The 18,553-nt window shown below is 32.7% G+C and overlaps 8 protein-coding genes across 8 annotated transcripts, besides 1 other annotated feature; all 8 read right to left on the bottom strand.

Moving 5' to 3' along the window:
- Positions 1-35: 35 nt before the first annotated feature.
- On the bottom strand, positions 36-3,256 carry CMU_023620 (valyl-tRNA synthetase, putative; the record flags this gene model as incomplete). The annotated part of the gene is made up of 1 exon (XM_002139670.1): positions 36-3,256. The coding sequence occupies exon 1, from the start codon at positions 3,171-3,173 to the stop codon at positions 36-38; it is 3,138 nt and encodes a 1,045-aa protein (XP_002139706.1). The 5' UTR covers positions 3,174-3,256.
- A 413-nt stretch (positions 3,257-3,669) lies between these two features.
- CMU_023610 (proteasome activator pa28 beta subunit family protein) lies at positions 3,670-4,380 on the bottom strand (the record flags this gene model as incomplete). The annotated part of the gene is made up of 1 exon (XM_002139669.1): positions 3,670-4,380. The coding sequence occupies one exon, from the start codon at positions 4,378-4,380 to the stop codon at positions 3,670-3,672; it is 711 nt and encodes a 236-aa protein (XP_002139705.1).
- A 354-nt stretch (positions 4,381-4,734) lies between these two features.
- CMU_023600 (helicase SWR1 protein, putative) lies at positions 4,735-9,075 on the bottom strand (the record flags this gene model as incomplete). Its single annotated transcript, XM_002139668.1, has 1 exon — positions 4,735-9,075. One exon carries the CDS (start codon positions 9,073-9,075, stop codon positions 4,735-4,737), a length of 4,341 nt encoding a protein of 1,446 aa, XP_002139704.1.
- Positions 9,076-9,320: 245 nt separating this feature from the next.
- CMU_023590 (protein kinase domain-containing protein) lies at positions 9,321-11,075 on the bottom strand (the record flags this gene model as incomplete). The annotated part of the gene is made up of 1 exon (XM_002139667.1): positions 9,321-11,075. One exon carries the CDS (start codon positions 11,073-11,075, stop codon positions 9,321-9,323), a length of 1,755 nt encoding a protein of 584 aa, XP_002139703.1.
- A 266-nt stretch (positions 11,076-11,341) lies between these two features.
- On the bottom strand, positions 11,342-13,561 carry CMU_023580 (uncharacterized protein; the record flags this gene model as incomplete). The annotated part of the gene is made up of 1 exon (XM_002139666.1): positions 11,342-13,561. The coding sequence occupies one exon, from the start codon at positions 13,559-13,561 to the stop codon at positions 11,342-11,344; it is 2,220 nt and encodes a 739-aa protein (XP_002139702.1).
- Positions 13,562-13,918: 357 nt separating this feature from the next.
- On the bottom strand, positions 13,919-15,145 carry CMU_023570 (uncharacterized protein; the record flags this gene model as incomplete). The annotated part of the gene is made up of 1 exon (XM_002139665.1): positions 13,919-15,145. The coding sequence occupies one exon, from the start codon at positions 15,143-15,145 to the stop codon at positions 13,919-13,921; it is 1,227 nt and encodes a 408-aa protein (XP_002139701.1).
- A 594-nt stretch (positions 15,146-15,739) lies between these two features.
- On the bottom strand, positions 15,740-16,015 carry CMU_023560 (uncharacterized protein; the record flags this gene model as incomplete). Its single annotated transcript, XM_002139664.1, has 1 exon — positions 15,740-16,015. The coding sequence occupies one exon, from the start codon at positions 16,013-16,015 to the stop codon at positions 15,740-15,742; it is 276 nt and encodes a 91-aa protein (XP_002139700.1).
- Positions 16,016-16,830: 815 nt separating this feature from the next.
- On the bottom strand, positions 16,831-17,991 carry CMU_023550 (uncharacterized protein; the record flags this gene model as incomplete). Its single annotated transcript, XM_002139663.1, has 1 exon — positions 16,831-17,991. One exon carries the CDS (start codon positions 17,989-17,991, stop codon positions 16,831-16,833), a length of 1,161 nt encoding a protein of 386 aa, XP_002139699.1.
- Positions 17,992-18,029: 38 nt separating this feature from the next.
- Positions 18,030-18,057: a sequence feature (AT_rich).
- Positions 18,058-18,553: the final 496 nt, after the last annotated feature.

Genomic DNA, 18,553 nt, shown 5'->3' with positions numbered 1-18,553 from the left:
AGCTTTGATACTTTTCTTTGAGCTAAAATAAAGAGCTACTTTAAAAGAGATTCAACATTTTCCTTTGCAATTTCAAGCGATGCAATTGTTGCAATTAATTGATTAATCTTCTCTTCGTTTAGTAACTTCACAGACTCTGGAACTTTATCATAAGCTGGTGACTTCTTTTTTATTTCATAAGATTCAAGAGATTTCTTATTTACAGCTAGTTGTTTATCAATTTTCTGTAAAGCTTGAGATAAATCAACTTTTTGCGGAACAGTAAGATATATATCTATCTTATCATCAACAATATCCAAAAGACATTGAGACTTTAATTCGTTAACTTTCTTTATATCAGGGTTAATGACAGTCACTGTTGAACCAATATTTGCAAGTTTAGTTATAAATGACTCAGCAACTGTTTCTAATAGCTGAATAGTGTCGCAATCCTGTCCTTTGTATATAATATAGACTGTTATAGATAGCTTCTCTTTATTAGGAATTTCCATAATAGATGTTAATGATCGTATTTGAGATACTATACGCATCATTATCTTGTATTCTAGATCTTTCTTGTAGTTAAGTTGTGAATGTTTCAAAGTAGTTGGGAATTTAGCAATAGAAATTGATAAGAATCTTTCCGGACTACTAACAAGTTGATAAAGTCTTTGGTAAAGCTCTTCGGTGACAAATGGTATCATTGGATGTAAAAGTCGCAAACCAAAATCAATGCAAGTACAAAGAACTTGAGCCGCAACAAAGGCAGATTTAGAATTATTCAGTTCCTTAAATCTCAACTTCGTTAGTTCAAGATATATATCACACAATTCATATAGCCAGAAATTGTAAGTAGCTGCGACAACTTCAGCAAATAAATACTCTTTAAAGGAAGCTGATACTTTTGTAATACATTCATTCAATCTATGTATTATAAAGAAATCTTCCCACATTAAATACGAATAGTAATTTTCTAATATATTGTTCAAGGACAAGGCTTGAAATTTTGTGGATTCAGAGTAAACCTTCAATTTTTCAATATTTCCAAAAGCAAATTTACAAGCATTCCACAATTTATTACAAAAGTGTCTATAAGCTACAACACGTTTAATATCAAGATTAATATTTCTTCCCTGCTTTGTGTAAGCAAGCAAACCATATCTGAGTGCATCTGCTCCGCATTCAGGTATTCCAGTTGGGAAGTCTTTGGAGTTACTTTCTATTGACCTTTTTATTTCTGAAGTAGGTAAATTACCTTTTTTCACTTTACTATTTAAATCTTCTAAAGAAATACCTTCAATAACTTCTAGAGGGTCTATTACATTTCCTAGTGACTTAGACATTTTACGTCCTTGGGCATCTCGAACCATTGCGTGTAGGTAGACGGTTTTGAATGGGAGTTTCCCAGTACAAGCATAACTTAACATAACCATTCTTGCAACCCAAAAAAAGAGAATATCTGATCCCGTCTCTAAAAGAGTTGTAGGGAAAAAAGTAGATAGATCATCTTTTCCGGTCCTTGGGTTTAATTTATAGGGCCATCCAAGTGATGAAAAAGGTATAAGTCCTGAAGAGAACCAAGTATCTAAGACATCGGTATCTCTTTCAACTGTAAACTCTCCTAACTTAAGCTGAAATTTATTTATAACCTCCTTTATAGCCTCTTCTTCACTGTCTGCTGCAACCCAAATATCTTGAGGTTTCTTCTCCGCATTTATATTTTCCATACAAACCCTATAGGCTGGTATACGATGCCCCCACCAAAGTTGCCTCGAGATACACCAGTCCTGAATATTTTCAAGCCAATGAAACCATGTCTGTTCATGAAATTTAGGCTCAATAACCAATTCTTTATTCCTAACAGCTTGGCAGGCCATTTCAGCAAAAGGTTTACAATTCATCCACCATTGTGGAATCATAATCAGTTCAACTATATCATCTGAACGTGAACAAATTGGTAGCTGCATACTTTTTGTATTTGGAGTCTTGTCAACTAACAAATTCAATCTGCTAAGCTCTTTTTCACATAATTCTCTACAAGAAAATCGGTGAATTCCTGAAAATGATGCACAATTATTAGACATCTTCCCATCTAAAGTAAAAATTGAAATGAATTCTAACTGCTCCATTGATGGATCATCTTTATATTTGTTATTATAACGTGTTGCCACATCAAAGTCATTTTTGTCATGAGCTGGAGTTATCTTTACACATCCTGTTCCAAATTCTGGATCTACATATTCATCTGTAATAATCCTAATCTTCCTTTCTGGTAAAAAGGGATGTAAGCATATATTTCCAACAAGATCCTTATATCTCTCATCATTTGGATGGACCGCAACTGCTACATCTCCAAGCATAGTTTCAAGTCGTGTAGTAGCAACAGTTATTTTGGGTATTTTTGAGAGGTTTTCAGGTTCAAAGTGCCAAGAGTATTGTTGCCCTTTTTGCTGGAGTGGATAGGAAAAGTACCACAAAATCCCTACTTCAACAGTTTTGTCATAGCCAGGAATACGAAGTCTCGTTGGTTTCTGAACCTCTATCACTTCTACTTCAATATCAGATAGAGCTGTACGTAAGTAAGAACACCAAGAAACTAATCTTGTACCACGGTATATATAGCCCTGATTAAATAAATTAATAAAAGCTTGTGAGACTGCCTTTGACATATATTCATCCATTGTAAACATCTCACGTGTCCAATCAAAAGAGCATCCCAATCTACGTAACTGAGTGCAAATATTAGCTCCATATTTCTTCTTCCAATCCCAAACTCTAGTCAGAAATTCATCTCGGCCATAGTCATGGCGAGATTTGTTTTCACTTTTAAGCAGAATCCTCTCAACAACAGTCTGTGTTGCAATACCAGCATGATCTGTCCCTGGGATCCACAAAACCTCCTTATCACACATTCTATGATATCTACAAAGGCTATCTTGAATAGCTGAAGTTAATGTATGACCTATGTGTAGACATCCTGTGACATTAGGAGGAGGTAATGCCATTACGAATTTCTCCTCTTGACTTAACGTCTTAGCACGTTCGAAATTTGGAGAGAAGAAGCCGCAACTGCACCATAGATTGTCCCAATCAGACTCAACATCCTTTGGGCAATATGATTGGGGCATTGGACTTTCAAGGCTTTTCTTGAAAAACGCCTGAGCTCCACTTAATTGATATTCCTCTGTTTTCATAAGCGCTACCTTATTAGCAATTTTATATTAAGTACTCTATAGCTGTCTAAATAAGAATTTAAATGCACTTTCAGTTGTTTTATATTTCAAATAACTTGTAGTTAGACTACCTTCCCTTATTTAGTTTGAAATTGAGACGAGAAGACACCTATATGGTAACCGCACCTAGCCCAAATATTGTTGCTGTTTTGTTACTCTTACATATTCTCTTTACTAAATTCACTTTTTTTAATTATTACTCAGCTTAAATATTGTAGTAATAGCATGAACTATTGATATTTGTGGTTCAGCGATTTAGAGGGAAATAGGATTAATACACACAAGGTATTTGTCAAACTATAAACGAACTTAGGTTAAATCGCAAATTACTAATTGTCACTTAAGAAGACTTTTGCACAAGCACAAATAAAGTACTCCATATATTCACTAATAAAGATCCTATATGTACTATTAGTAATGTAAAGTACTTCACAAAGTTTGTCAGACTTCACATATACTAGTAAATCATATTTATATCTTCCGAATTTCTAGGTTTACTTAGTTTCTCCCAATTTTTTGTTAATAGATCATGTAACCAAGCATAGTGATTCCTCATATCAGCTACAGAGCAACGTAGGGAGACCCAATATCTCTCGTCAAGTTCTCGTATTGCTTGTTTGAAATCTTCCACACCTGGGTACTTAATAACCTTCGATGACAGACGAGCTCGCTCTGAATAATATTTACATACACTTTCATACAAAGAAAATGTAGCATCCTCAACTCGTCCTAATTCTTGTATAGTTTCTTCTTGAATTCCAACACCAAAATTGTTGCCATTTTGGATTTGTGGAATATTTAATTGTACCCACAATTTAATAGATCCAATCATCTCAATAAGTTCACTAACTTCGCTTTTTACAGAAGTCACAAGCTCTTTTATTTGATTATTTGATGAAATACTAATAGGTGTATCCTCTATAGTCACTTCTCTTAGTTCATCTGTATTTAATACACTTCCCGGTCTATTTGATATATTCACTTTATTATTTAGTTCCACAATCTTCCCAGGAATTCTATCTCTTAAATGAATTATGACTTGTTCAGTCAGTTTCTTTCGAAATTCAATGCATCCATTTTTAATATTCTCATCTGTGATCTCAATCTTTGTATAGGCAATAGATGCATATTCACTCCAGGAATCTCCCTCACGTATTCGTTTTGTCATTGTATAACTAAATAAAGATATTTACCAGCTTAATGAGGATAAGTCAGTTAACGTTCCTTTGGACTAAACCAAGCAATTCAAGCCCTGACTCTTTGTTTAAAGCGGGAGTTAGCTTATTTCAATATCTTAGCCTATCCTTCAGGTTTTTACAGCGCACTACCCGGGGAGCCTATAAAAGGTAAGTCAGTATTTGACACGATACACTTTACATGTATAGTATATAATACATTACTATAGCAGATCAAGCTATGTTTTCTATTAATTAGCTGGTACATGTCCTATATAAGTGATTATATACTAATATTGTCATTTATAAGTGACCTCTTATTCATGTCTAAATCCTATAATTTATCTTCATTTGTCCTCTTGACTTTCCTTTACAAATTTGTCTTCCATTTCTTCTTCATATTCGTAGTCCATATCTGCTGCTTCTATTTGTAGTTCAATAAGATCTATTTCCCGTTTAATGTCTGGAGGTAGTGCCACTTCTTCTAAAAACCTTATACAGTATTGTAAAAGATCGTTAATTTGAATATTTGTACTTGACTCAATTGGAGTATTGACAGTATTTCGGTTGTATTTCATATCTACAGACTCCAAGATGTGATTTTCATAGTTATTTTGTTGGGTCTTATCTCTAAATTCTTGTAGGAATTCATCATTTTCAGTAGCCAATTCTTTCGAAAACACATTCATTGCTGAGATATCATCTTTATCTTCAATAACTCCTAGAGCTTCTTCAAATGCTTTGCGATTAGGGTCGCAATTATTACTAGTTAACATACTTTTATTCGTCGTGGAACTCTCATGTAGGATTCTTGTAGCATATATATCGTCGTTTGAATTAAGCATATTTTGTGACCTAGTACCAAGCATATTCTGTATATCCCCTTTAGTTATGAACTCTGTTGTAAATTGTCCTTGATCAACTACAACATCATCTAATAATCTCTTTTGTAGCTGTTTTCTAAATATATTTTCTTCTATTGTCCATTCAGATAACAGCCGATAAATGTGCACATCGCGAGTTTGCCCAATTCTATGGCAGCGATCCATTGCTTGTCTATCCATTGCAGGATTCCAGTCTGAGTCATAGAATATAACTGTATCAGCACCAGTTAAATTCAGACCAACCCCCCCAGAGCGTGTGGAAGATATAAAAAGAAATAGTCTTCTATCCTTATTAAATCTATCTACGAGTTTTTGTCGTGCATCTACTTTAGTTCCACCATCTAAACGAAGATATGTATAACCATGAAAATTAATAAATGCCTCTAGTATATCTAACATTTTGCTCATTTGAGTGAAAATAATGCATCTATGATCTCCCTTCTTTAAATTATGAAGTAGAGTAGAAAGGATCTGAAATTTTCCACAGTCATCTTCAATAGTACGTCTCAAAGGGACCAGGCATTTTTGTATATAAGACACTTTGTGCAAAACATCAACACTTCTTCTAATCTTACAAAGAATTTCTGGATTAATATAATTTTGCAGTGCCCACTCTCTTTTTATTATTGATCCTTTACCTTGTAAAGAGATGTCAACACCTAGTGGAAGTATGGGATGTGATAGTTTAGTTGTAAATAGTGCCAACTTCCTATGCATTCTATCTATTATTATAGAAATATTTGGTACTAAACCTTCTAAAACTGTTGACTTGGTATATATATTAGCTGAAATTTTTTCTTTATTGTAGTGGCACCAAAGTGGAGGCGGAATCTTTGTTGATTTATTGCTAAGTTTGCATCCGTGCTGAGGAGACGCATTAGGGAATGATGAAGCCAAAATCTGATTTTTTTCAAGTTCGCTTTGTTTAGCATTGTGCAATTCATTCCATATAAGTGAACGGCAATCCGTTCCATATATAACTCTTAGATTTGATTGTTGAATCGTTAGAAGTTGCTGACTACTATTATGCATCTTCATATTTAACTTGTAGGACTTCTGAATAATTTTATTAGCAAGATATGGAAAATCACACGAAGGTACCCATAATTGGAAATTCTCCAGATTTACAAGATTATTCAATCCTTGGTATTCGATTGAAGATAAGGTAGGGTTATTAGTATTGTCAGAATATAACTGACTATTTGGAGATAACTTACATGTAGAGAACATCTTACTTTGAGATATAGCTCCAACTGCAAAAACCTCCGCATAATTTTTATTGGCAATTTTGTCAAGTTGCATTGATATAAATTTATTAACTTCAGGAAGCAGAGCTAAACCACAGAAATTAGATGAAGTTTCTTGTATATAAAATTTTGTGTTAGTAAGCAAATTTTCGTTTTTATCTTGATGCAATTTCCAGTAGTTAAATGACAATTCACTTTGGGTCTGAATCTGCCTTTTGCTCGATCGGAGTTCATAATGCAAAAGGAATAATTCTGGTAAAGATAAAATTATTGGGTCACATAGGTTTTCCAGTAGAGAATCTTCATATTTATAATTAATTTGATTTTGGGAAATTTTGGAGTGATAAATGTAATTTCTAGAGGATACTTTTGGACCAGCGAATGGGACAGAGCAGGTGCTAGTTACATCAAAGGTAGACCTATATAAGCTTGAATTGCAAGTAAACTTAACTCGAAGATTGTCATCTCCTATAGGAGTGAGTATTAATCTAGGTTCAAATAAGTCTGGATGGTTACATACTTTTCTCAGTTGCATCAACACATTCATCAATCCAATGTAATCTCCAGAACTTAAAGTTTGTTTAGTAGATTTTAACTCTAAAAACTCATCATATAACTCCTTTTGTCTTTTACTAAGTGGACATCGTATTACATGTTCCACTTTAGAAGGCATTTCTTTCTCAACATCTCGTTTTAGTCGACGTAGTAGGAAGGGGCGTAAAACTGTATGTAATCGTTTAAGTAAGGTTCTCTCATTTTCAATTTGCTGTTGTTCAATTGCAGAAGTTAAAGGATCAGCAAACCAAGTTTTAAAGTCGTGGTGAGAGCTAAATATTTTTGGCATTAAAAAGTGCAGAAGAGACCATAGTTCAAGAAGGTTATTTTGAAGTGGGGTTCCCGTTAACAGAAGACGCCTTTGGGTATTAAAAGAAAGTAAGGTTTGCCACTTTTGAGAACGAAAGTTCTTAATATTTTGGGCTTCATCTAAAATTAAGTATTGCCACTTTTTTCTCCTAAATATATGAGCATCTTGCAAAATTAAGGTATATGATGCTATACATACATTAAATGCATTTGAATCATTCCATCCACTTCGTTTCTTTTGACGTTCTTTAGGATTCCCAAAGTATGTTAGAACTTTAAATCCTGGGAGCCAGCGTTTAAACTCCATTTCCCAATTTAACATAACACTTGTAGGAACTACAATAAGATGTTGCCCCCATATACCTTTTGAACATGCTAAATATGCCAAGAGAGCAATTGTTTGAATTGTCTTCCCTAATCCCATCTCATCGGCTAAGATACCATTCAATCCTCTATTAAATAAGGCTGCTAACCAGTTCAAACCTATACACTGATATTCACGCATCTTTAATCTTAAAAGATGAGGTATTTCAACACATATAGGGATTACTTCTGTATTTACCTCAGTGGGTCGCTTAATATGTTCTTGTTTATAAGGATTTTCGGTGCATTTATGCTTTCTGGACAATTCTTCGGGTATATTTGAAATTTCCTTTGTGCCCTTTATATTAATCAAGAGGTCTTCCATTGGCATATTGGCCTCATTCTCTAAAGCTGCGCATTCATCTGACCAGTTGCTTGCATCATCTTTATCTGCTTCACTCATTTCTTTTTCAGCCTCTAATTCTTCTATATCCTCTTCATTTGAATCGAAGTTTATAGAAGATTCTTCAGTTTCTGAGTTTGAAAGCACTTTATTGTTATCAGTAGGTGTGAGATAGTCCATTGTATCGCTATATATTTGATCCTCACTTTCGACTGGAGTATTTTCAATATCTGAATTTTCTTTTTTACTGCTATTTCTTGATTCATTTATCATCTTTTCACCTCCATAGTATTTTGCATATAGTTCTTCTATTGATAAGTTTGCATCTATGTCCAAATCTTTCAGCTCTGCATCTTTGTCCTTTTCTTCATCTGTAGAAGACATTTCTCTATCAAATTTTAAGTCAGATTTTTCTATTTCATTCCAATCATCCATATCTACATCTTCATCATCGCTTTCTGTATCTATAGCACTTTGCAGATAATCAGTTTTAGTATGTATATTTTCAGATGTTATATCCGATACTTCAGAGTTGAGTTTTCTTTTGGGTTCCTCTTTTACAAAAGTTGTTTGGATTCCTCTATAGTAGCGTTCCGTTTCTTCTACCAATCGATCCAATTTTTCAAACTGTTTCTCTCTTAATTTAGCATTTAATTTACCAATTTTTCTATGGCGTACTATCTTAGATATGCTATTCCAAAACTTACTCATACTATAGGATACATTTTTAGCGATTAATCTGAGTCTCTTGTCTTCTTCTTCGCGACGCTTCTTGATTCTGCTATCTTTGGTTGTTAAATACTTAGCAGCCGCATAAATGACAGCTTTAAATGACTTGATTTTCCATCTGTGTTCACTTACAAAGCAATCGTACATCCACTTTGCTTCTTTTAACAAAAAGTCCCTATGGTCTTCTGTATCACGTGGAGGCTCATCATGTGTATTGGGTGATACTTTAGTTCTCGTGGATTTTGCACGTGGTTTCATTGAGGAATTTCTATCAGTAGTTACCAGATATATCTCCTCTCAGAACTAATGTTCAGAACCTCGACGCTTCAACAAGCTGTCAAAATATAGGCGGTAACCTCCTTGTAATTAATGTGTGGATAGTTCTCTTGTCAAAGCTACAATAGTTAAGAAATATAGTCAAAAAATTGCAAACTCATTGATTTAGAAATATACAACCATAAATTGTTTATAAACATACACTAAATATCAAAGGATCCTTAGTATTAATTATCAAAAGATTGCTGTAGAAATCCCTTAGTACCTTGTATTCTTCGCAATGAGCGACTATATAAGTTAAGTGGGTATAGCAGTGACGGTGATCCTAATTGTTTATCATCTTTTACTTTGTTTGTATCTGCTAAAAGTCGTATAGGTGGTGGAGGAGGTGGTGGTAGCACCATAGGGAAAGATGGCAATGATATCTTTGCGTGTGGTAAACTTCGAAATGAGCACAACCCTGGATATGCACTACCAGTTGAGATATCATCTGGAGTTGATGGAGCAGTAGTCTTATCATCAATAGGTGATGCAATCTTCTTTTTTAGATTCTCTATATTGCCAGTACAATTAGTACTATTATTTACACTAGTTGGGATAATTACTGGATTTGACAACAAATTTTGTATCTTTTGAGATATATTTGCGGGACTAATGATGTCAGTATTGAATAGTATTTGATCTTCCTTCTTTTCGTTGGGAGAATGTAGCTCACTTGAACTTGCATTAGTTGTTACGACTTGAATAGGTAATTGTTGTCTCTTTTCTGAGGGATAACTATCTAATGACAAGAAAGATAAAGCAATGCAATCAATTTTGTTGCTTATCTTAGAAATCTTTGAGTTACTATTAAATGAAGCAAGAAATGGATGTTCTAATAATTGATTGCAATTTGGTCGCTTTTGTGGGTCCATGGTTAATATAATATTCAGAAAGTCAAATGCTATCTCATCTATCTTGTTACCATATCGTTCCCTTAACGAAAGTATTTGATAGGGTGGAATCACATAATTAGCATGTTTATTTGTATTATATTTCCCATAGTTGTATTTTGCATCTGATCCTATCATAAATCCTTTCGTTATATGTTTTTTAAAGGCTGTATGTAGTTTTTTATTACTTTCTAACAAAGTCTGATGCTTCTCATCTAAACGTCCTATACAATTTCTAATGAGATAGAGCTGATCAATGTCACTGTTCCCTGCAAATAGAGGTTCCCCATCAATTAATTCTGCCATAATACAGCCAACAGCCCAAATATCAATTCCTGTACTGTAATCAGAACTCCGAATTAGTAACTCTGGTGCTCTGTACCAACGTGTTGAAACATAGCTTGTTAAGGGGCGATTACCATATTTGCTTTTCTCTCCAATACCTCCACAAAACTGTTTGTCATCTTTTAAGTTATTACTATTTTGCTGAATAAAACGCGCAAAACCGAAATCACAGAGTTTTACATCAATATCATCAACATCTTGCCCAGATATAAGAATATTTTCTGGCTTTATATCTCTATGAATTATACCCATAGAATGGCAGGTACCTAGTGCTTGAATAATCTGATATATACATGACTGGATAATTTTCATTTGAACACCATTTGATGATTTTTCCAAAAACTGAAGTAAACTTTGGGGATAGTATTCCAAAGCTATATAATAACGATTCTCATGCAAGAAAAAATCCCGCAGCTGAACAATATGTTTCTGTCCACATAATCTACGCAGAGTGGCTATTTCACAAAGAATTCTATTGTGAGCAAACTTGGAAATGTTATCATTAGCCTTATTTTCATAATCAGAAGAGTTTTCATGATTGTGAGATAAGATAATAGATTTGAACTCTTTCAAAGCAACAATATCACCAGTCAATCGATCTTTACATCTATAAACAATTCCAAACGCACCCTCTCCAATTTCACCTAATATCTGATAACGGTGTAAGCCGTGAAATGAGTTACTTGTTACTCTTGAAGGTTCCATCGAAATAGAATATTAAGATATTTAAGTATTTAGAGACTTAATATCCACATTAATTTGTAGCTATATACAGCCTTATTAATTATATATGCATATATCAAAAGAAATATTTTAAACTACAAAGTTGTTAACTTTTGCATTACTCACAACCTTTCTCATGTATTTGCCAGCCACATTTGCATGTGGCGCCATCTCCCGTTAATCTTCATTTTATCCCATGTCACATGGAGGGGCAGTGTAGTGTCGCCCGTCTCAATAGAATAAAGTTATTAAGTCATTATAGAGGATGACAGTTGAAAGTAAATTAATGAAGATATGATACAGCTGAATAAAGGTGAGTCAGCTCTTACACGCATATTGCATACTTTCGCAGATGTACTATAGAACTCCAACTTAACAACAACTCTTAGTTGCTTAAAGCTTCCTACAAGAAAAAAGTATGAATCAGGTATTGAGGATTCTGATACAAGAGTATTATCATTATTTCCCAAAAAAACTTGTAAGGCATTGCCAAGTTTGCATGCATCAATTATACCAGACAAATTTCCTTGAAGATCTTTATCAATTTGGATTTCGTTTGTTACTTCTGAATATAAAAATTGCTCGGAGTGCCATAATTCGAATACAAAGTTATTTGTATGCTTCTCAATTGGACTCATAAATTTACTGATTACTATAGGTAAAAATAGCACTAATTTCTGAGGGGTATTGTCTGGTAGAAGGAAATTGACTAACAGCTTTGGAGCTCCCTCATATAGTTCAAGGCACTTTATACTATACTCTTGATAAATCTGTTGATTTGGCAATAAGTAATCATGTACCAAACCATTATATGTGAGACAGATATCTAGTGAAGTACTATTTATAGAATTTGTATTAATTATAGCTTCAAAGTTTTCTAAACGAAAGCTAAATTTATTTCCAAAATATATACAAATATGACCAGTATTATCAGTATAAGTACTTGAGATTCCAATCTGAAGTATTTTGTCTTCATAGCAAATCCATTCATTATTGAGAATCAAGTTTCTCATATTCTCAAGGGTATTTCTATTTCCGTTAGAGTAGAGACTTTTGTTAACTTCGATAGCTTTCCTTGAAATTACACTACTACGACTTATTATATTATTAACATGAGTATCATCTTTGATTTTCACCTTCTTTAATGTAAATTCATCATGTGTATCAAGATTTGGTAAATTCTCTGATTTGTACATTTCATAGAAATTTATTCGAGACTGTAAGGCATCATTCTTTTGCATTAAAATTAAGTATGATTCTTTTAGATGGTTGTATTTAGTTTTTAGGGATTCCAATTGATCCGATAAGTTTGTTGCCCTAGTAGTCTCACGCATCCACATTGAACGAGTATATTGAAGTTGTAAATTTAGTTCACTAGATGATGTCAAAATATATTCATCACTCTTATTATGAAAGTCAGTATATGGAGTAGATATATTCTGGGCTATATCTTTTAGTTTATGTTTGAAGTCAACTTGAGAAGTTTGCAATATATTATTTCCATTTAAGTTATGTAAATGATTATCATCAGATTTGTCATTATTCACAGTATCTGGTTGAGGTGAAGAGGTATCTTTTATTAAAATTCCTTGTTTATTAGAATATTCAGAATCTATAGAATCAGAAGCAATAACAGAAAAATCCTCAGATTTTATAGTAGCTTCTAGGGAAATATTATTCAGATAATTAAAATCTGATAAAGTAATTGAGTTTGCCGAGATGTGTTGATTTGCTTCTTTATAAGTTTGGTCATCCCATATGCACTTTGAATGCTCACTTCCAAAAGTAGCTGAAATACCATCACCACTGCTCTCCTCATATAAAGCTTTAATCGGATAGGGTTCAATCTTTGGATGTTTAGATTCAAAAATTTCAGCTTCTTTAGACTTAGTTGAAGTTATTCCTGATTCTGAAGCTTTAGTTGTATTATATCCAACATTAATGTTACTTGGTGAATCTAATGTTCCCATTACTTTTAATTCTGACTTCCTATTCTGTTCCATATTCATTAATAGGTCACTAATGGGATCATTAAAATTTTTGTATTTGTTGATCCATCTATCAAGGCATGCTAGGGCATAACTACAGAGCATCATAATAGAATCTTCTCTGTCATTTTTGTTGAAATTAGAGCTTACATTGTCTAAATTAGAAAGTTCAACTATGTAGCTTAAAAGCTTATTGCAATTGCATAACTTAAGGTACATTAACTTAGAACATATCAAGGAATCCACAAAAGATAATAAAAGATAGCGTCTTTCAGCAGATATCTGGTTACACTTCATATCCATCTTTACATTATCCATAAGGATTCTAGCTTTAGATTCAGATAGCTTCAAAGCATTAGCTATAAGTAATTTAGATTTAGTATTATAATCTACTTTTGTTCTAGTGATAGCTAGTAATTTTCTATGAATTCTTCTACTCTTTATATTTCCCAAAGAGAAAAATCTAACCAGGAGACACATATTTCATCGATAGAATTTATATGTTGACTTCCATCAAATTAGGCGACAAAATCAGTATATTGCAGACATTTATAAGTAATAAGATAAGAATAGAATAAAATCGGATCCCCGCTAGTACTAAGTACAATAATAACAAAAATTTACATGAATAGAATATACACAATTTGAAGCTACTATTTAGAAAAATACACAAACCTACAGTATTAAAAAAAAAGTTAAAATGGGTTAAAGATCACGAATTGATAAGCTACTTAAGTATTTAAATAAATCAATTAAAAGTTACAATCGAAAGAAAAGTATTAGTAATTACAGGTCTATTCTGAGCATGTCTCTACATATTTCATCTATATTTAGTTATTATAACACAAATTCGGATTTACTGCCATGCAGATATGATGGGATATTAGTGTATCCTTTATATTTACTATCATTTGATCCAAACTTCAAATGAGTAGGAATTGTTTGATTTAGACTTGTATATTGAGAGTTGTAATACCTATCAGGACTTGTGATATTTGGATAATTTTTGGGAATTTTATATATCTGTGAGTGGGGAGTGCAGCCAGTAATTGTAGATCTAATAAATCTTCTTGTTGTCCATCTTGCATTCTTAATTTTTAAGAGATTTCTAGCTGATATGTATTCATCAGCACTTCCCCCTATTCTCAAGACACTCAGTGTATTTAGTGAAATAATTAGATCCAAAGTATAGCTGAAATAATCAACAAGAGTATAAGGTAGAAAATATAAAAATAAGTACAAATAAATCGGATGTAACCAGAAATTTGATGAATATATTTTATTGAAGTATTCAACATTTTTAGCAGCTAGGAAAATTAAAAGCGAAGCCAATGAAATTAAAGATAATAATTTAATTCCTATTAGTAACAAAATATGTATTTGCAGCATGAATACATTTCTTCTTTGTTGAGCTATTATTCCCAATATTCCAATTAAACCAATACAAATACAGAATGGAATTAATATAATTCCTGTAGTTACTTTATCAGTCATATACAAGAGAAATAAACTTTGGACTATCCACATTGTGTTAAGTAATATACCACTCTCACGTAGTGAGAAATGTAAAATTTGACCTACTTCATATTGGTGACTAGCTCTATACACAATCCAAGATGTAATTGGAAATAATGCAATTAAAAAAAAAACTAAGAACCACATAAGAGAGTATTTTGTTGATATTTGTAATATAGATGAACATTCAATTTGGTTAAAGTGATGTAAATTATTATTAAGTAAAGATAAAATACACTTAGCCTCAGCCAATTTCCACTTTGATAAATCTGCTATAGTACTTATCAAGCTATCTAAAAGTCCGTTTAGGTTGTTTATGTAGGTATACTTATTTGATATAGTTGAAAGTGTATCATCACTTACATGTCGCAACTTTCCTTCTTTAGCTGTAACAATATCTACTAAAATAGTACTTATTACAAAAAGATATAGGGTAACCAATACTAATACACGTGGCCAATCTAATTTAGAGTGTATATATAAATTTGGTAAAGTTTTAGGAAAACCCATCTTAAAATATCCAGAATCATTGCTATGCTCCAAGCACATGTATAATATCTGAAGAGAAAGTTGCTATAAACCAGAGGATCCTGTCCCCTGCTACACAGTTTCTTGATTAATTTAAACAGTTAAATATTTTATTAGTAATGTACTCAGATATTACTAAGTACAAGTAACTTTAAAGACCCACAATATCTTATGCAACTCTGGCGCTCTTATCTTTCAGCATTAGTATATCTCAGGAGTTTGATCCCTAAAGAAGGTATACTTTAAGAATTCCTTGCCTCTAAAGAGATTCTACATAGATAGAATACAGACATAAGCAACATGAAGTCTATCAATAAGTTGTACTACTTTTAAGATGAAGCAGATCTTAGCTTTGAAGTAACACAAAGGATTATCAGTAATTCCAGATGTTTTATTAAGTAAAGAAGAAGAAGAAAAAAAGAAACTTAAGATGTATCTGATCTTAATAGACAGTAATATCATCATTATATCATTTGAACAATCTATAGAGAAAGATCCTACCAGGATCCAAATTTATAACCACGCGTTAAATAATACTTAGATGTTTAGGATCTCCAAGGTAAAGAAAAGATCTAGATTTTTGATAATTAAATTGTCTATATATGATTACTAAAATTACTGAGGTGTAAGAATATCTCTTGAATGAAACCCACTAGTTTCTAACACTTTATTAACAAAAGTATAATTAACAATAACTCTCTTATTGTCTTGAGATTCTGAGACAGCCATTGATGCAATATAAATTGAAAATAATATTGAACAGCGATTGATCATATCTAGGGCATCTCGAGATATTCGACAATTTGAACCCATTGATAGTTTAACTATTCTACTAATTGCTGAGCTAGGATATAGAAATTTAGCCAACTCTCCAAATTTACTCTCATTCATACTGCAATGAACCAAGATATCCGATATCACTTCACTCTATATTTATATATAGGTAAATGAAGTTTAATTTAAGTTATTGGAATTAAGTAGAATATTGATTTATGTGATGGATTCAATAATTTCCCTATAATTTAGTATTTTGTTCGCAATTATTATATTATGAGCTTGAGCGCCCAAATAATTTATTAGTACATTTGAATTTCATAAAAGAATATAATAGTTAACGTAGTAAAACTCATTTTCCCAAATCTATATTATTTTCAAAAGTTCCTAGGCGAGGGAAATAGTGATGAATGAATAGATCTCGGTGTATTGTGATATGATGACATTGGAGTGTATGATGTTACTGGCAAATATCCCATTTTACTCTGAGCTTCTACTAAATTATGTGGTCTAATGATTTCCACTTCACTCTGATCTACAATGCACTTTACTGGTTTGCAACAGCAACTTGGACACAAAATCTGACCCATATTAAACAATTTATCTCGAGGGGGGGGGGGGGGGGGGAAGAGAATCAGTGATAGTTAATATACAGTCATATATCTTGAAAACCAACAATAACTCCAATATTTCCCGATTTAAAAGGAACTCACAAAATTTCACACTTCCTTTTGTTGCAATAATTCCATATATGTAGTATTAGTATAGAATTAGTGTTAAGTGATGTGAAATATTGGTACAATTTCCGCATGTGTGACTTCACACGTGGATCTGAAGTTATCAGTATTTAATTTTTCTTTTTCTTAGAGAAAATAGAAAAAGAGAACAAGTAAATTTAGGAGTCACAGTTGACTTCAAGTACTCATATTCCGTCAATTTTCATCTAACTTTATGCTCTCATTAGATTGGAATGTTGTGACTTTCTGTCTAATTTTATTCTCCTTAGACACTCTTAAATAGCAAGCGTTACACACTAGGACTTTTCCGCGATGGCCAGTACTACTACCTTCAATTGTGTTTCTCAGATACCTCCATTGAGCTGTTTCAATGCATCTACACAAACTACAACACCAGTCTGATCTGTCTAGGCGAGGTCTTCCTGCACAACTTTTTCTAATGGAAGAGTTAACCTTATTTGTTGCTGTTACCTTTTTATCACATTGTCCCTTCATATCATAAGACAATTTCCTACTCTGCTCAAGGAAATTATAGAAAATCAACTCATCAGAGCATTGTTGATTAGTAGTACTTGAAGTAAATATTGGTGATTGATTTTCTGTTGATTCTATAATAGGTGACTTTATAGGCGTATAGGCCAAGCTTGAAGAAGTACTCATTTCAGCAGGTGTTGCTACATGACAGGGACTTTGAGAATGTGACAGTAGCAGATTATTTATGTATGATTGATGTAACAATGGACAAGTGGTGCTTGCAGGAGGCTGATTTTGTCCATAATACGATGCCATTATACTAGCAGCTCCTAGTCTCATTAAGTTCATTAATATATCAGGTTTATCTAATAAAGAAGATAAAGTTGTTTCAACCCAGTTATTCATATTTGTAGCATTTATCATATTCAAAGGTACTGCTTGTTGGGTCTTTACTTCAGGATTTGTATGCAAGTTAGCAACTCCATTCTGTACTGGAGAGTTAACTTCCTCATGCGATTTATTAGTAGGAGAAGCTATATTTGAAGTTTCAGTGGTTGTTATTACCTGAGACACAGAAGTAGGGTTATTTCTTTCGTATGGTGTTAATGTGTTCACAGAAAATGTACTATTTCCCCCGTAGGCTGCTAGTATTTGTTCAGTCATACTATTTACTATGCTAGGTTGATTACACAAATTGCCAAGTATAGGTTCACTTGCTACCCTTGAGAAGTAAGGAGGAAATAAATTTGTATATTGTTCCAATAAGCTATTATTATTGTTATCTGTTGTATTCACTGGAATCATACCCTTCATTGTACTATCATGATGTTGTTGATTGAGGATTTGGGCCAATTGCAATGCTATATTATTCACGATTGACATCCAATAACATCAAGATCTTTACATAATTTAACGCGATCTATATTTATATTTATATATCTATTTTTTCTTTACCACTCGCGGTACCACTGAGTACCGGATACTCTCCAGCACGAGCTACTATATTATTACTTTTTGCATATGGACGTAAGCTTTGTCTACGCTATTTAATAGACGAGGAAAGATCAGTGACTGAAGCCGCGTAAGTATTAACAAATAATTAGATATTATTTGTTATTGGATTGCTAATCATACATTGGAAATAGCTTCCCAGAAATATTATGGGTGAAATACTTCTGCCAGTAATTTATAACTTTCTTGCACCTCTCTTCCAAGTATATACTACTTTGTCTGTAGTTTCTTTTACTCTTATTAGTTAAATGGCTCTTTAATATTTCACTTTTTCCACTTTAGGAAGCATAATACCAATATTATAATTAGGACTTTCCAGAAAATATACTGAGTTAAAGAAGACTACTTAGCCTAAGAAGTATATTTAATATTAGTTGTATCTCCAAACTTATCTTTTAGCAGGTACTTATCGTTGAATCTATAAAGTCCATAC

The sequence above is a fragment of the Cryptosporidium muris genome, genomic scaffold (genome assembly GCF_000006515.1).
Source record: "Cryptosporidium muris RN66 scf_1106632353999 genomic scaffold, whole genome shotgun sequence".
NCBI classification, from domain to species: Eukaryota; Apicomplexa; class Conoidasida; order Eucoccidiorida; family Cryptosporidiidae; genus Cryptosporidium; species Cryptosporidium muris.
This window is presented reverse-complemented; position numbering and strand designations above follow the sequence as displayed.